Source organism: Lathamus discolor, chromosome 2, assembly GCF_037157495.1.
Source record: "Lathamus discolor isolate bLatDis1 chromosome 2, bLatDis1.hap1, whole genome shotgun sequence".
NCBI classification, from domain to species: domain Eukaryota; kingdom Metazoa; phylum Chordata; class Aves; order Psittaciformes; family Psittacidae; genus Lathamus; species Lathamus discolor.
In genome coordinates, this window is record NC_088885.1 from 51,528,252 (window position 1) to 51,547,700 (window position 19,449).

General features: G+C 38.3%; 1 protein-coding gene across 5 annotated transcripts in view; it reads right to left on the minus strand.

Moving 5' to 3' along the window:
- Positions 1-19,449, minus strand: part of RBM33 (RNA binding motif protein 33) — a 104,854-nt gene that overhangs the window by 54,208 nt on the left and 31,197 nt on the right. For 4 of the 5 annotated variants that reach the window (XM_065666808.1, XM_065666807.1, XM_065666810.1 and 1 more), the window contains exons 8-10: positions 16,904-17,109; positions 14,838-15,153; positions 9,702-9,760 (exon numbers count right to left, since the gene is read on the minus strand). In XM_065666808.1, the coding sequence (XP_065522880.1) occupies positions 9,702-9,760; positions 14,838-15,153; positions 16,904-17,109 (581 nt within the window). The remainder of the gene's footprint in view (positions 1-9,701; positions 9,761-14,837; positions 15,154-16,903; positions 17,110-19,449) is intronic. The other variant, XM_065666809.1, reaches the window with a different exon arrangement.

A 19,449-nucleotide genomic window follows, 5' to 3' on the forward strand; every position in this document is an offset into this window, starting at 1 on the left:
CTGAAATTTTATAGTAAAACTTAATTTGGTATTTCCTTAAATACAGTTTAAATGACTCAGCTGTGTCACAATGATCCCTATGATAGTCAGGTAATTCCAAAGTGAACAAGCACCATGATTTTTCTAATGGATTTAGTATTATAAGAAAACCCTGTATAAAAATTCATGCCTTAAATACATTTCAATCAAGGACAAAACTTAAAGTCCAGAGTAATCATAAAGCTCAAGACAGCAACTGTATACTACCCATACATGATTCTTTTCAAAGCTTCTGAAATATATCTTTTGAGGGGGAAAGTGTAAGGAGATAGTTAAGTGCTGGTTCAAGTATGTGGACTGCCCAGATCCTAGTATTATGGGCAGACTAAGTCTGAGAAACAACGGGTCGATCTTTTCCTCAACTGAGCTGAAAGAGATTTTTTTTTTAATATTAAAACATACTACATAAATTGGACAAGCTTCTCTTTGATACTACACAACTCCAAAAGATAAGAAACTCTGTTAGGAGATTTAGGCCTCCTGACAAGTCCCAAGTCATCAGTTAGAGAAGTCACCAGTGCCCGATTTCACTGTTTAAGGTCCCAAAATAGAATTCAGTCACCATGGAAAACCAGTACAAGCAAAGAGATAGGCATGGAATCCTTCATTATTTAAGCCAAGTCATGATCAAATAGCTAAAATAAGGACATAGGCAATACAGAAAAAGAAAGATACTCCAATCATACTAATACAATCCCAAACAGTTCAAGGGACTAAAGCTGAAAATCAGATTCACTGTATAGTAAAAGTATCCCTTTCCAGCAAGTTTCAAGGCATCCTCCCCCACTACATCAAGCAGGGACATATTCATGTTGCAGAGACAAAAACAATCCCAACCTCAGGGTATTTCTGTAAGAGAAACAATAAAGCAAAACAGCTCACAAGGAACCAGCTCTTCATGGGTGGACTTTCTGAACCTGCATTTGTTTTGCCATCAAGGTATGTATGTTAGAAATGGCAAATCTGCAGGACATGTGATCCCACTGAAGAACAATTCTTAGAAAACACTCCTAAATGAAATGCAGGCTTAGGAAAGGTATCCCAACTCTAGCTTTAAATTTCTAACCCTGCTGATGCGCAGAAAAAACATGCTCTCATCCACCTGTTTTGTGTGGATGAAGAAAGGATGTCTCTAGCCAGCAGAGCCACCTCTCCCCAGCCATAGTAAGAAACTGTGTGACAGACAAGTTGTAGCAGACTGCACTGCTTAAAGGAAGAATAAACCCAAACCCCTCAGATTAGAGCATAAACTTAAGTAATTTCCTCAACAGGTGTTTTAAACTGATTCATCTGGAAGATTCAATTTCACTTTAGTTTATAATCCTCTTAAGGGGTGTGGTGCTATCATTTCTCTTTGGCACCCTCTGACTTTTTAACATTAAGTTCAATACAAATGGAACTTGGAGAAAGAGTGTAAGGGTGCCAAATATTAGTGCCATTTAGAATTATGAACTTTCCCTTAAAATAACAGAAATTCATACTCATTTTATCTAGAGACAAAATACTTCTGCATATTTTTTGTTCTGAAGGCTAACTTTCAGGAACGTGGAAAAAACTAGGGACCCAAAAGTTCTGGACCTCCTCTGCTTTCAGAACCAATGAGAAAATAACTAACAAGATTCACACGTTTTCCTTGGATCTACCCCAAACTACTCTATGGAAGTATTACTGAAGGACTTGGGGATGATGCTCCTCCCTTAAAAAAAAAAAAGTTCAGATTGCAATAAAAATGTCAAGAAGCAGCTAGCTTTAAAGAAGACAAATATTAGAATTTGCAAACATACTGTTGTGAGGACTTTACAGACCCAGAGATCCCACTGTACCTACAGGTACTACTCATGTGTTGTGCATGAAGGCCTAAGCAGTTTTTCGTTTTTGGAAAGGAAACCCCATACAGTCAACCCCTAACATCCCTCTAAACTACCATATTTTACCGTTAACAGTAGAATATGACCTGTTTATAGTGAACTAAGCTTTTTTTTTTCTTTTCACATTCTAAACAATTAGCAAGAACTGAAGGTGCAGATTGAATAAATACCAGTTTATAGATTTATAATTTTTGTATTGTGATGACACTAATGCACAGAATTGTCTTTTAAAAGGACATTTTTCTCAACTCAGTTAAAATAGCTTAGAAGAACTACACTGCAGGACTCTAATAATAAATATACTTTAGTTCTTAATTCGGTGTTTTAGCACTAGATTACTCTTACTGCATTGTGGTAGGATGTCAACCGTGTATTTTAACTGGATTTCTGTGTGAATCCTGACTTCGGTGAAACATCTCTAATAGTGCCTAATTCATGGCTACATAGCTATATGCACAGTATTTTTTCCTCAATAAAAGTTTGTATTTTGCTTGCAAGGCTCAAAAAAAAAATTCACATTTCATTCATACAAATATATCCAAACTGATGTACATACCCATATATGTAAAAAGGTATCTCAGTTTTTTACTGCGAGGGTGCCTGAGCACTGAGACAATCTCCCAGACAGGTTGTAGAGTCTTCATCCTTGAGACAGTCAAAACCCACCTGGACAGTCTTGCACAGCTGGCCCTGGGTGGCCCTGTTTGAGCAGGGGGTTGGACCAGATGACCTCCAGAGGTCCCTGCCAACCTCAGCCATTCTGTGATTCTGTATCTAGCAGGTACTAAAGCTGAGATTTAAAAAAAAATCTAGCACCACTGACACAGGAAAAAAATATTAATTCTACAACACTAGTTTTCTTGGCAGTGCTAAACAGCAGTCACTTAACACAAAGGTAAATTACAATAACTATAAAAGTCTTCCATTTGATTTTAACATCTATGGAGCATGTGCACACAGAAGCTAGTTAAAGGGTTATTGCATTTAGAATCATCTATTTCTCTCTTATTTAATAGCTGTTACCATCATGTTTTGCTGCTGCCGCTCCTCCTGCAGATGGGAATTCATTGATATGATTAAATTTGATGGTATGATAATGTATGGTAATCGTGATTAATCAGAAGCCCACTAGCAAATGGAGGATGTTGGGTATTATGTCACCTGCATTTTAAACTGCATTCCCTCTATGCCAGCCTGACAATACTTGACAGCTGGTGGGATCTCATGCTGCATCTGCTTCCTACTACTTATAGATCTGATACAAGAAAGTGCCGATCATTCCTTCACTATCTTAAGTGCTGTAATTATACAGCTTTGCAGTCAAGTTGTGAAAACAGTGCTAAAAACAAAGCTTTTTGCTAGCTGCTGAACAAGCTCAGTCTCACATCTGCAAGGGCTATAATCTGAAAGAAATGTAATTTGATGCAGCAGTCTCATTCAAACATGATTTGCATGAAATGCTGTGTAAAGCAGCATCCAAGAAATGTCAATCTACGCCACCTGATACCATGTATCCTGTTAAATTAAAACAAAACGCTTTCTACACTACCTGTGATCTGCCACTGCTACACAGTAATAGAGTGAAAATTTCATTTATTCTTACTCATTATAGTAAAGCCATAACTAAAGCAGAGTAATTGTGAGGAAGTAGGAAAATAATTTTCACAAGTGGCTTTATATTTCCATTAACAGTTTGTCTCCTACATACATACTGTTGCAAACATGTACTAGTTACTAAACACCATTACTTACTGAATGCCAGTTCTAAATGATTGACTTTACTCAGATGCTGGACTGTTTAAGTTGTCATGGCTCATATTCTCCAGTACTTACAGTAAAGACCTTAATAGCAGTTGGCAAAACCTTTATTCGTATGTGGCAACTCATGGCCAAATTTTAAACAGGAGTGAAGGGCTATCTGCACTTCCCACAACAAACAGCAAGCACTATTGCAAGCAGGTTTGTTTTAAATATCACCACTGCTACATACTGCTGTTTAAAGGCACACTCACAGACCCAAGAGCACTAATATCCATTAAACTGACCCAAGTTTGCTACCATGGTGTTGTAGGCTTATTCAAGTCAGTCCAAGGACCACTTGGGGGAAATAAAAGTAAACTATGCTGAAGTACATTTTATAATTAACTTGTATAGCACTAATATAATATATCATTTGTCTAAAAGAAATGTTCCAGACAAGCTGCAGTGACAAATGGCAATCTCTTTTGAGCAACAACTTGAGCACATACTTAAAAACCTCTCAAAGATTAAAAGCATAAAAAAGCATTTAAAACCAGTGTCTGAATTACAAACACTTGAAAGCTTAGAATTCAACAAACTAGGGTTCTCGGAAAAGGTGGGGAAAAAATTAATCACAACTAATCAACTGCCTCTGACAGCATCCATTTAAGACAGCACCTGATGTCCTGGAGAAGTTGAGTGACAATATATAGGAAGTTTAAATAAAGATTTGTACAGTTAAAAGGAAAAAAAAAATAAAATCAAGTATTCTTTGGGATAAAGATTATTTTGAAAAGAAATTGTAAGGGAAGTTCTAAAACCAAATCACGTCAGAATCCCCTGGGAACTGAAAAGACATACAGTGGAGAATATTCACAAGGGCCTGAGGACAAGTCACTCTATTGAAGTCTTTATTTTTCAATACTGAATAAAACATAAATTTACATTATACAATTCAACTTTTCCAGACTTAAATTCAATGGTTACCTAAAAGGCACCCTGTGCATTAAGGTGTCCTATCAAAAGATAAAAGCTTTGTGCATTAAGAAACGTCAAAGCCTTCCTGGCATAAATTAGTCAGGCAGACACTAGTGCCACTTCATCTTGTGCTCCATATCACTTCAGACTATTCTTACGCCAGTTCTGAAACTCAAGTTGACTAAAGTTCATAAAATGTGTCTGTGGGTTGGACATGTGCCCAGCTCACACCACACCTAGGGTGTCAGATTAAGAACAGTGGCTGAACTGGCATCACAAAATCACAGGACGGGTTAGGTTGGAAGTAACCTTAAAGATTACCTAGTCATATCCCCCTGCCACGGGCAGGGACACCTTCAACTAGACCAGGCTGCTCGAAGCTCCATCCAACCTGGCCTTAAACACTGTCAGGGATGGGGCAGCCACAGCTTCTCAGGACAACCTGTGCCAAATGTCTCAGCACCTTCATAGCAAGAGTTTTTTCCTAATCTCTAATCTAAATCACCCCCCTGCCAGTTTAAAGCCATTACCCCTTGTCCTGTCACTACAAGCCCTTGTAAAAAGTCCCTCTTTGCTTGTCCTGTCAGCCCCTCTAAGTACTGGAGGCTGCTCTAAGGTCCCCCCAGAGCCTTCTCTTCCCCAGGCTGAACAACCCCAGCTCTCTCAGCCAGTCTCCATAGGAGAGGTGCTCCAAACCTTAAGAGCATCTTCATGGCCTTCTATGGACTTGCTTCAGCTCTGAGAATTCTCCTGGCAAAAGGCATACAGCTGTATTAACAGGCTCTGCTCTCTATTCAACAGTTTCAGAGAAGGATCCAAGACAGAGACAGTGGGGAAATGGCCTCAGACCCAAGGAATTCCTCTACCTTGAGCCATGAGGTAGGTTCTCCCCAATTTACTCTTCACTCTAAATGCCCCACTCCAACCACAAATATGGATGCTAGGGATATCCCACAATTTCTGGCTGAAGAATGTTAACAGTGAAAACATCTTCCCTCTTCTGACATGCTTTATGCTGAGTCGGGCATGACAACAGTCACTACACTTTTTATCTCTCAATCTCTCTCTCCCTAAAATGCACACACATGCCACACGGTTATTACTTCAGTGTTCATTAATTGAATGATGTCTGAAGTAAAAGGTCTTTACAAATATTTCTTCAGGCAAATGCTGAAATATTTCAGGCACAGAATGTGCTGTGGACTCACATAAGGGATGAAATGATGGGACCATCAACTTAGCTCATAGTTTTGTATTTAGTAATGATCTGGTCTCTATAACAATTGGTTAGCAGCAGCTTACATGTAATTGTTTAGAAACACCTTTTCCATTTTCTACTCTTTTTTTCTTCCCTTGTTTTACCCCACCTTTCTTCACAGAACTTTTAAACTACTCTCTTAACAGGAGTTAAAAGAAAAATTAGCCAAAATAACAAACACCAGAGGACAAGAACCACAATGGTCCCTCTTGTGCAACAAGAAAAACCACAGGCTCCTGCACAGAGGCATCTGCAGGAATTAATAATTTGGCCAGAAAACATGTGAAAAGTTCAGGAGACCCATACACCTAGTCTCTGAATAAAGTATTCCATCACCTTCCTTTAAATGGATCAGTCCCCATAGCAGACTGCTATTCGTGAAATTCCAACTGTGACACAAAGACAGGAAATTGGAAAAAGACATCTTAACTACTTTAAAGTAAAGGTAGATGATAAAGCAAGGCCTTCAGAAGGACTCTGACAGAGGCTGGCTTAATCTGTTCTTTAAACAGTTTAAAGAAAACACACGCTTGGCACTTGTACAGTTCCACATTAATTCAAATACCTCAAAAAATATTAGCATTGACTATGCTTGAAGATTGGATTACTATCAACCACAGCCACCTAAAGAGAACTGTGCAATTCAGACAAGCATAGAAGCCTTCACAGAACTCTGATCTAATTCTGAGTTACCACAGGCTCACCACATTTCTCAGCTGTAACATGCTCAGATCCACCACTTATTCAGTTTTAATCAGCTGAACATATCTCTCAAACATCACTCACACAAGTCACCTTTGAATACTTATGGAGTAACAGAGAAAGCTTCCTCGCTTGTTTCAGGATTACTGTAAATGTTAAAATAACTCTAAGTAGGGAATACAGATTTATCCTATTGTGTCCTTTCTAGTACTTCCTCTCTAAACATTTCAGAAATTAAGCTCTAAAATAAGAAATAACAATGAGCCCTACCATGAAAAATTAAAATTTAGATTCAATGGAAAGTGAGTTTAATCAGTCCCAACTCAAAGCAGGTTCAATCCTGATCAACATTACCCTGATTTAGTACTACATTATTTCCTATGATTTAGAACTCACACCAGTATGCTAACATGTTCATTACAACTTTGTTCACCTCCTCAATTACATCCTTCTGTAGAAGATTGTAAGAATTAACCATTACATGGTTACAAGTCACTTCACTTGCCCAAAATTAATAATACCTGGTTTCCAATGGATTTATGACTCGCAACTGATTAGCTCTGATAGAAGCTCTTTCCATGTTCAGAGCGTACATAGGCTCTCTGTGTCGAGAAGTTTCTCTCCTAGATAAGGTAGTAACTTAAGAGGCATTTCTTCGTTCAGTTAGGGCACTAGCCACTTTCATGTCTCTCCCCTGCATATTTTTATTACCTTTAATATTTCCAACTCTGCCACATTCAATCAAAATAAACCATCCAGTTCAGAGTTAAAGGGGAAAGCAGGCTACAAACTTTTAATTCTAACCCCACAGTTTTTTTGGAAACTAAGCAATCACAAATTGCAATTCAATATTAGCCTGTGATTAGGCAATCCTAAAGCCAAGAGCAAATTCAAGTTATTACATATCCAGAGATTCTTCCTACAATGAGGAAAAGGATGAATGAACTACAGTCTGGAATACTTCTTTGATCTTTTCAAATGGCTTGTCAAAGTTGTCTTAAGCATTGCTATGAGTCAACGTTTATACATAAACAAGTGCATTATAATGGCACAAAGGCATCTGACATGTAACAGAGCAAAAAAGGTAGTTCTGCAAGATAAAACGTTCGTCAGAAAGCAAATTTGTCTTCAGCTCAAGAGCTAACATACTACATTTAATAAAACAAACATGAGATATGTACACAGTGACACTTAATTCCTAATCCTAATATGACTGATAACCTATGCAAAATTTATAAAGTACTTCCTAAGGGAAGTCCGTATTATACCCATTTTATAACTCAGTGAGTCATGGAAAGATTAAGTAACTTTCTCAGGGTCATACAGCAGGTTAGCAGCTGAAGCAAGGAAAGTAATAAAAAACCAAAAAAACCCAAACAAAACCACCCATCCAACCCCCCCCAAAAAAACAAACTCAGGTCAACCAAATCCCTATACTGGATCCTCTTACTTAAGATAGCCTTTCTCCTCTTTATTGAAAAAGAATTACACCGACTCACTCTCTGCTAGTGCGCTGCTTACATGAAAAGGCAGCAAGCAGTCAACTAATTTCCTTCAGGCAAAAAGAGTGAGTCCTACCAAAAATATTCAGTCTATTTGATTCCCTTAACACTGTTGCACACTAGATTAGCGAGGTTTGCAGTATTTCTCAACTTGCAAACCCAAAAGTGAACATAATTAAAATCTCATTTCACAGTCAATTTAAAAAAAAATAAAATAAAAAATTTCGATTTTTCTACAGTGATGTAAATACACTTCAAAGATGTCAGTTACAACGCCTTTACAGATAGTCCTTGTCCTCCAACTTCTTTTCTATCCTGAATTGTGTTTATTGGCAATGCAACTTAGTGTCAAAGGAAAACAAATGCAAGATGCTCATTTGCATAGAAACCAATCAAAATTACTTTCAAAATGCTAATAAGGTCTCCACATAATACTAAAGGCTGCTGAAGAAAATAATTTCCTCTGAAAACCACAGTATCTTTAAACAGGAAAATATCTATGGTTAAATTTTGATGATAAAATTATATAACATGAATTTCCCCAATGTAACTGTGGTTTTAACGCTTCATCATTTTACACTTCACAAAGGAAACATGGCACTTAAAAACCTCAGTTACTATACAAAATACAGACATCACAATTCTTCACCTAGATGTCCTGTACAAAAAATACTGTGTCATAAAAAACAACAGGTATGCAACATGGCAATCAAAAGTCACAGGTTTCTGAAACCTGCTTCTTTCAAATACATCTGATCTCTATCCAAGAAATTTACTGTGTAATAATATAATACACAGATGTTCACAAACATCTACTTTCTGCCTTTAACACTGCACACATTAACAGAGGGTAATTTTTGTGTGCTTTATATAGTTGGGAAACATAATATATGGGTCTTTAAATATTTAAAATATTTAAGGTAATACTGCACAAACTATTTTTTTCTTTTGCTTATTTTGATACTCTGCAAATCCCCCGACCCAAAAATTCAGGCCAAGAAACCTGAAATGATAAGAAAAGGTCTAGCAGCATGCACTCCTTGCCTTCACAGAACTGAAAAACATTACCAAGTGAAATCAGCCTACTGAAGCAGCTTAGTGCCTTGTTTGTTTTAGAAGTTAGAAACGTAAGAGAAAGCAAGGTCATGCAATGCCATTCCCATTTTTATGTAAAAAGCCATGAGGGCATTAAAATGCCTGAAGAGATGATAAAAATGACTGCTGATTTTTACAATAAATGTATATTACTGCTTTTTAAGCTTAGGGATTATTTCAAATAGCCTTTTATTATATCAAATAAAATAAGGATTCCATTTTCACATAAAGAGTCAAGTAATAAAACAAAGGCAATATTCCTTAAGACAAGACGCATTCATGCCTCTCCCACTGGAGAGAGTAGTTCAACAATTTTACAGTTAAACAGAATTAATTCTACTCTCAAAAACCCATTGACCTTAAGCTTTTAACAAACATTTTCAACTGCAGAGTGTATTGTCAATATTTACAAATCCTTAAAATTATATTTCACTAGAACAGCTTTTATTTGCTATATTAATATTTCCTTCCAAATGTATGCTTATCCATATCAGAGAAGAAGAAACAGCTGCTACTCACAGGAAATCTCTGGGGTCCTACAGCAGGTCGTGGCTGGGCTGGAACTGGCAGCAAGGGCACTGAAACAAGAAGCACCTTTTAACACCATTTGTTTTACCTAACAGTTGTTGCTGTTATTTCCAAAAGCGGTTGCAATAAGAAGGCATGATTAAAATCTGCTACATTTACCCTCGCATGTCACAGTTCTTACAATTAACTTTAAGCAACCATCCCCTCCCCTGCAACACGCAACAGGGCAATTAGGATTCTCCTCGTTAATTTGCATAATTTAATTCTGCATTTTCCAGAATTAAATTGCTCCTTGTTGCAGGAAGGAAAACTAGAATACTTATTCAACCAAAGACATCTCTTAGACAAAGCTGACAGAGACTCTAACGATAATTTCATGTTTCAGACAGAAGAATACATGATTAATTTGCCTTCTCAACTTCACGCCCCTCAACATTTCCTAGGTATCTCCCAGTGTCACCACCAACCTCCCACAGCAAGCACAGGCATGAGAGACTATCTGGTATAAATCATTGTTCATAGGAGGGTAAAATGAGGGAGGCAGTGGCAATTAACAGCTAGCAAAAACTACTTCATCTGGCCCTGCCACTGTAATAGTACATGCAACTGCGATCACAGTTCATGTAACCATAGAACTGCTGATCTCAGATTAAAGACCGCTATTTCATAGACACCAAGAATTAGGAGACCCTCTTCCTGAAAAATAACCTCAAAAATTAGTATTTCAGGGAGATTAACAAGGATGACTTGTCCATACAACTGCATTTCAGAAGACTAGTCACAAAAAAATATCTCCCCAAACATTCACTTAAGGTTATGACATAATGCACAGAGCACCTACAGCTGGATCACCCTGGGGACTGAATCTACGTTTGAATCTCCAGTACAAAGTGTAGTGACATCTTCTGATGCGCTTTTTATTTCTTCAAGTTGTCAAAGTAGTTAAAAAATGCACATTTCAATGTTACACCAAAGGTCTAGAGAAGTGAGAAGTTAAGATACAGCATTTCAAAACAGCATTAAATGTGTCTACATATTTACTAAAATACTTTCAGTAAGGTTATTTTTCCTCAGTTTGTTTTCAGCACTTCTGAAAGTGACAGGAAAATGTTTCCAACACAGTTGGTTAAACATCAACTTTGTAGACAACTACTGTATGCCCCTCCAGAACAGGAAAGATGTTATGAAATGTAGCTAGTTTAAGGGAAAAGTTGGGTACGTTTCCCACCACAGGAGTTCGCCAAGATGCCTCAAAATCTCTTTTTCCTTGGCAACTGAGGCACAAGAACTAATGCATTAGTGGTTATTTTTAGTCTACACCCATTGCCTGGCTTCTGTCCTCTTTTGTTAAGTACTTGTGGTTTACTAGTTCAGGGACTGATGGGGTAAACTAATTGCACCAGTCTTTCAGCACCAAAGGACTGTGCGCAAACTTTGTATCAGGTTACACAAGAAAATTAGTCAAACAGTCTCATCTTGGCTTCTAATGAACATCTGTCCATACCCAACAGCCATAGCCACCTGGAAAAAGTTGACAGGCTGCTCTTGACAGACCTAGGATGAAAACAGCTCAGGTATTACAGGTCACAGAGGCACCGAGAAAAATCGCTAGTCAGAAATACAGAGAAATGTCAGCTGAGCAGGGTACTTACAACTATTTCAGTATCCTGCCCCTGGCAGTAGCATAAAGAGATATATTTATATATTTTAAGGAAATGAATTTAACACTCATGAAAGACAGTATTTCAAGCCTGCCCTTTGGATCCCTGGACACTTGCTGAAGCAGCAGTATCAGATAGGCATTTGTTTTCCTGATGTCAAATCTTCCATAGGTTGTAAAAGTATGTTTCAAAAATAATGCACAGTATTTTGTTGGACACTATTTTAAGGCGACTTAACTGCTTTTGGCTCTAAATTCCAATGCTATACCTGGAAAGATGGAGAAGCAATTCCCATATTAATTATTTAGGAGAAATATAATGTGATTTTTCCCAAGATACCAAACAGTTTTGAAAAGGTAAATGGCATACTGATCTACTGAGCCATACAGTGCTCAGTAGTTCATGTCAATTTTGGCAGCACCACAGTATCCTTGAAATAGCCGTTTGTGGTATAAACATGAAGGGGGAAAAAAATCAATACCTATTATCACAGGCTGAATTAGTATTATAGTGTATCTACATACAGTCCTCCAGTATTTGTAAACTGATCATACTCAAAGCATTGGAGATGCATTCAGCCAAAAATTACTAACTGTAGCTCAGAACTAATTTAGAAAATAGGACACAAAAAGAAAACTATACGACAAGCAAGCCAGTAAAGGACATGTGATTCAAACGTCACAAAAGACACCTGAATACCAACTGAACAGTAACTGCAACAGGTATGCACAACGGCTCACATAACTGTTATGGGGTGTGTGTGTGTGTGTGTGTGTGTGTGAAAGACTGAGTCCTTCTTAATCATTTATGAAGCTTCAAAAACTAAAAGTAGAAAAGTTTGATTAAAAGTAGAAATTTGTTCGAAAGAAGCTGAAAGTAACTATTTTTTTTGAACCAAGATGCAAAGGCCAGGCAAGGAGATGGTGGCCACTACAAGAGATTCGCCTTGGAAACATCAAAGGAATAAGCCAATGATAGGATTCCTCAAGAGTGCTTCGACTCCCTTTCAGGCTGCAGTAGCTGGTACTACAGCCTTTATACATGCTATTTTACTCACATGAAAATTTCATAACAATTTACAAGAAGTTTAAGTCTATTTTAGAAAACACTGATACACTCCATGAATTTCAAGACTAACTCAAACAGAAAAGATGTTGAGAAAGTATATTTCTATGATTTGCAGTTTGAAAAAGTGTTCCTGGTGCTGACAATTAGAAGTATCTGAGCTTAATCATGCCAGAATATTAGAGAGGAAAAAATGCCAGTCTACACTAAAACATGACAGCACACCATTAAAATTACCAGAACCTAAGTGTGCATATCAGGTACTTCCAGACATGGCATTTTTACCTTCCAGGCATCACATTCTCAACAACAGAATCGCAATAAACTCTGCACCTACCCGACTGTATTCTCTCATGGGTAAAACCCCTCGTGTACCTGGAAATATATTCAGCTAAGAAGGTGCAAGACATCATTAAGAACATGAAGTCCATCTGATCTTTCATACCTCCCATTACCCCGAAATAAACGATGCTGCATGTGAAATGCATCCTAACATTGTCCACTACCAGTCTCTGCCAACTGGGCCCACATGCAGAAGGATTAAACTGAGGATAACTTTTTAAGAGGAAGTTTATAACAGCCCTCCCTACACTGAAATTTCTGTCTACCATTTGCCTGCAGTGACAACTGCCACTGAAGGTTTTAGAATTATCCTCATCTTCCCTGAAGAAGACTAGTGATTTCCTACACGTTTTCTTAAGGTGTGCAAATCTATATTTTCATGTAACATAATTGTCCTGCTGCAGACTAAAAGACTGAGATGCCCACTACTGCCAGTCACTGAAGAAAATTCAGCTTCCCATACATGCTTTCTGATCAAGATTAAAATTCTACAGTGATTTAAAAGACTGCAAATAATAGGATGCTGCACACCTATTAGCAGAAATATTCAACAGTCTTGCCAAGGATTCCTTCAGTAAAACCTATGGCATAAAGGTATCTCGTGTACTAGTTGCCATCAATACCCGTATCAAAGATCTTCCTCACTGAAATACAGGTCTTGCACCATTCAAAAACTGATCACTTATTCTCCAGGGCTGCACTATTCATCCAATAATGAAGATCTCCTAACATGCAGGTGGTACACAACTTTATTAAAATCAGGATCTGCAAGTAAAGACAGAAGAACAGACTAAATTGAAGATCAGGCAAGGGCCTTGGAATACCCACAGTGCCACAGATGCAGTAGTAAGGCTGAAACAAGCCTGAAGTCACTTGATAATGTGAAAAGAAAAACACCTCGGACAAAAGAATGATACACTGGTATACTTTTGATGTTAGGCAAAAGCAAAAATCCTCAGTAGCCACTGCGGGCATTAGGAGGACACTCCTACAGACGATTTGTTGACTGTTTCACAGGAAGAGAAGACAGGCATCTAGCCGATTTTTGCTTTTTGCAAAATAGTAACTTTTGCTTTGGAAATGATAGGAAAATGCACAGAAGGCATAAATCCAAGACTAAAGGACCTTTTGGACTGCTTCCATATAATCTGTCCCAATGCATAATTTAGTGGAAAGCACTGATTTTATTAGACAAGGAAAAGCAAAATAATCTCTCCAATACAGCTACTATGAAGCCATCTGTGATAAGCCTAAAAGATCTCTACAAACTGGCAATATCCTACCCTTCCAAATTCCTACTTTTCACTGGTCAAATAAGTGAAGCGAAGACAGTACTGGCTTGGAGTTCTGCTGATTCGATGGGGGAAGAATACAGAAAATCTAATGGTGAATCTGTATAAATACTAAGTATTTCTTTACTTTATCTAGTCTCAAGAGAATCAGAGCTATGCAGGTGTCTCTTTTTCCCTCTTAGGGATTAAACACTTTCTAAGTAATGTTAACAGCTCTGCTAAAATGCCCTAAAAAGTGTAGCCCAAAGACTGCTTGTTTTAAGTTATGGAAAAAATGTACTTGCAGGCTGCAAATCCAACAATCACAAATGTGGCACTGAAAGGAGAAGTGAGGGTATGTATCTTGTTAAGCAAGGATAGCAGCTGGTACCTTTCACAGAGCATTTACAGTGCGAGGAGTGCTTTGGTGTATTCTCACCGAAATAGGTGGGTGGGCATTCTGTGAATGCAGTACTTACCCAGATTGAAAACTGACATTCACTACTTTTAAAAAGCACATCCTCCTTTCAGTTTCCATTTTTTACTGCTCTTCACAGGCTTTACAGTAGAGCAACAAAGATGATAAGCGAAAAGGCTTTACTTTATTTCAGCTGCCCACAGTCCAACAATATTATGTCTTACTTCATGCAAAATATTTGTTTCAAGCTTAAGGAAAAAATACCAGCCTGAAGCACATTTCCATGAAGTGATAAACAAACTGCTGCATCTCTGGCATAGTAGATGGTGAGTCACACTTGCGTGACTGGGAAGGTGTTTAGAAAGCTCACCTTGTACAGGTGTCACTACCGGCCCCTTGAAATGTGGATTTATGTGTATGTTCTTCGGTTGCTGAGGTGTCACTGGAGGTGGAGTCATCATTATTCTAGGCGTTTCTATCTGAGGGGGCATATGTAGCCCTGGAGGAGGAGAAGAATGATGCTGATGCTGCAAAGGAAGCAGAGATTGTAACTGTTGCTGCTGCTGCTGCTGTTGTTGTTGCTGCTGCTGCTGCTGTTGCTGTTGGTGGTGGTGCTGCTGTTGCTGCTGCTGGAACAGACTCCTAACAGGTTGCTGGTGTGTTGGAATTAACCTCTGTGAATGCGTCTAAAGTCAGACAAAAGAATAAAGTCAATAGGCTTCAAAGTTACAATATCCTAGCATAAACCAGCACAAAACCAAGACACCACTGGAAAACAATTAAGGCCAAATATGAACAGAAAAGCTTCTGTCCCATATCATCAACTGGAACTGTTAAGAACCATCAGCACAGGGACAATTGAAGACATTCATGTGAAGGAGAAGATGGCAAAGAGTAAGGAAGCACACAGGGAATGAAGACAATCATCCACTTATTTTTAACAGTGAAACTATCTAGTTTTATGTGTTAGGGTTCTGTATGTGTTACTGGAAACTGTCAACTGCAGTAAGGTATGTGATGATCACTAGGAATCTGAACCCTAGTACCAAAACAAGTCCACTAACATCTATCTCATGTGCAGAACAGCCTCTCTGAGAAAACAGGCCTAACAGTTGGAACAAAAATCAAAACACAAATTTAGCCAGATTCTTAAGGTATCAGTGCAGCCCATCTATCCATACTGCTTGAAGAAAATAACACTTTACAGATACCTTTCAAGGTACGTTTCATAACATAAAAGAAAGCCTCTTGCAACTGAACCCTCTCAAATATAATTGACAAAATGAAGTTATAATTTAAAAACTTATTATGTTCAGAAACATTCTTTGCTTCTAAACTCACTGATGCTAGGTATCAGTCCTAGTCAGTAGGATCAGTAACTTATAAACAGTAGTGCAAAGAGTCCCGAACAGGCCTTTTAGTAACAAATATGTGACACTTTTTTCAACATCCATATACACAGAGCAAAGCAGCTACAAAGTATGGGCACTCACAGTGGTGAGCACAAAAATGTTTACATTTATGATCAGAACAGCTAGTAAAGACTGCAGCAATACAGAAGTATGACACCACTGTTTTAAAAGCATGACACAGTCTACTGCAGGGCTCTCAACCGCTGGAATATCCACCAACTCCTGCTAGTGATCAGCATCTAGAGTTACTGCTGTTGGAAAGAAATCCCCTTTAACACAGAAGACCTTGTCCTGCAAACACATATAAAGACTTTGTTCTACAACCTCAGCTTCCAGTATGTTTTATGCCAGTTAACAAAGGTAACTGTGGCCTACCTCTTGATCACACACCTGTGGTCTGTTTGGGGTTTTTTGGATGGAAAAAGTAGCATCATTTAGACTGTGATTCAAAGCACAGGGTGGAAAAAGAATAAAGAGGCTACATTTAATCTGAAATTCCAAGATACTAATTTATCTAGTGTCATCACCTTCCTAGGGTTTTATTTGCCTCTGTAGTATCATGGCAGGTATACAAATAGATTTTTTTATTTTAGAAGTATCAGCAAAAGTATGTTTTACAAAACCCAGGAAATATTTTACAGAATTATATTTTTTAATTTAATTACTCTTAATAATGTGGGACTGAACATGTGTTCATGCTGCATGTAGAGGGCTTGTCTGAGTAATCAACTTTCTTCTCCATCCTTATGCAAACCAGTAAGTAAGCCTAATTGCATTGTATGAGTTGAAATACACATTTTATTTGAGGGCTTTGGGGTTCCTCAAGTTGAGGCTGGTAGCAGGACTAAAAACAGGCTTTACAATCACATTACAAAAGCCCATCCTGCCTAACACTGCTCTGAAAGAGAAAAAAAACACCATACGCTGGAAACCTACATTCCACCTTTGTAAAGATTCACTATTTAGAATGCATTTCTCTAATTTCCTGAAAGTATTTTCAAAGAATACTAAGTATTAAAGGTACCATGGTTGATGGCTGGTTTGGCAGCAGCGCAGGCCTGTGATCCTTCATTCTTCCCCTATCATTGTCTCTCCTTTGTTCTCCCATTCCATGGCACATAACTGAGCCTCCTCTTCGCCCTCCTCTCCTTGAGCCATACCGTCCCTGTTTAAGCTGCCTTTCTCTCTCTTCAAACTCAAGTAACGCTGCTTTGGCTTCTGCAGAAAGTTCTGTTGAAAGAGAGACGAGGAAAAAATATTTTAGCTTTGTGATGAAAAGCTGGAGAATATAATAAAGAGAAGCATCCCTGCAACTAACAAAATTTGCAAGCACTTCAATCTCCTTTAGGTGGCATGTTAGCATTTCATTATAGAAATCTTTAAAAGGAAAAAGCACAGACACCTGTGTCTGTTGAACAGACAAAAAGCAGCAGGTAAACGAAATAAACACGAACAAAAAAGTCTGGTTGTTGGTTTGGTTTTGGGTTTTTTTTAAAGCTATTGAAATTTGCCTTATGCTGTAAGAGGCAGCTGTGGCTCCTCTCAAATTTGTAATATCTTAAAAATCCCACTTATCAGCAGAGATGTTGCGCAGTATAATGAAACCCCCAGCAAACTTTACAATAAAGAATACGCTGAGTCTTCCATATGAACAGATTTAATCCACCACATTCTTTTGCACATTGGACTGTTTCAAAGAATGATTTCCCGGTTGTTTAAGTGTTTTCCCAGTATGTAACTACTTAATATCTACTCTGTTGCATGTGGTTTGAGAACCAGCTGCACTCTACAAGGGATAATTCCACTTAAGAGAGCACACATCAAAATTAGTGCTAAGCTCAAGCCAAATACATTGCCACTGTTAACACCAACTCAACTCACATCACAGGCAAACACCAGAAAACAGATGGTATTCAAGCAAGATTGCCAAATTTGCTTGAAACCTGGGACTATGCTGATAATATTAAAAGAAAACCATATAGTAACAGTCTCAGGTAACCAAGTTACCTGGAAATACAGAGAAAATCTACAATAAACTCAGAAAATACACTGTGACAGCAAAAACAGCGCCATTTGCCAGGTTTCAATCACTCAAAAAGGGATAAACTTGAACCCATGGAACTCAGGATTTTGCCATGTGCCAGCCAGATTCCTTGTTACCTCTAAAATTAACTTCTGCCTCTAACAGGGAAAAATTAAACTACTCTACAAGAAACACATTCCTGAAAAATAAAAAAAATATTTTGAATTCATGTAAGAGGCAATTAGTGCAAAAATTCCAGTTTTCCATTTACAAATTTGCTCCTAATGTTAGAGACTGGGCACAGGGATCACTTTCCAGGGTAGTGTTTTTACTTATTAATACAACACATAGTGGCTGAACATATCTGAACACATACCTGAACATAAGAGCAGCTTCTATCCAGCAGCTGAAACACTACTACTACATCTCCACATATCACTACACATCCTACATCATAAAGCAATTGGAAATTATTTAAATTTCTTGTGAGTCTAACAGCCAAAGCTACTTAAGCTAACATTTTAAACATCTTCATAAATAATTAGTCTTTGTAGTTGAGGACTGACAGAAGGCCAGAAGAGGGTGAGCGCCATGCATTCCCACTGCGGCAGTTGTTCCTACTTGGCTACAAAACCTACCTGCATGAGTGAGCTGCAAAGAGTAAATTTGCATGTCCTGGTTTTCAGAGCTATTCAGCACCTCAAGAAAGCAGGGGTTTTTTTGATTTTTAAAAGAAAAGTTTACAACTTGCTGACTGTCTAAGAACACAGCAAACACGACAGACTTCTAAACGCGAAGGATCTGCCAGAGTTTCCTCTTTCTTCATGCTGGTGATGAGACAAGTACGTGTACCTCCTTTTCTCTCCCCTCTGACACTGCAATTAAGTGGCATAAAGCCTTAATTTATAATCATGCCAGATATTTTTATGAAATGTTGCTCTGCCCTAGCACCTGCCTCAAGACATTGTCAGAAACCAAGACAAATCAGACTTTACCAGGAAAATCCCATACCATGCTTTTAAAGGGGTTGGGAATCACACTCCCTCAAGTCTTAGCACAGTATTAAATGTGCACGCTATGGATTTCTGAGGAAAATTAAGACAAATATACTCTGTCCAAAGCAATCAAAAGCATTAGATGCAACTAAAAAGACCCAACTTATCCAACCTCAGCTGTCAAGAGATAAAACATACCTAGTTTAACAGGAAAAACAGAGCTCTGTTTTCAAGACTCCTTCCAGTCAGGCTTGGCTAACATGGGCTTTTAGCTGGTCTGCAGGAAAGACAGACCACTAGGTCCCACATACTTCTGGGAAGAAATTGTGCCCTTACATTGCAAAGTGCTAGCTCTCCTCCCTTCTAATCAGAGAGAACCCAAATCCTGCAGGGCACCCTGGGCATGCTGCTAGCTGGAAAGAGATCCTGTTTCCCTCCCTAGAATCTTCCAAAGCACAACCAGGTAATTCACACGGAAAGGTCTATTGCTTCTCCCTGGCCAAGAGCTTGTGTGTGTTGTGACCAAAGCACGCTCAGCCAGGCTAGATGCTG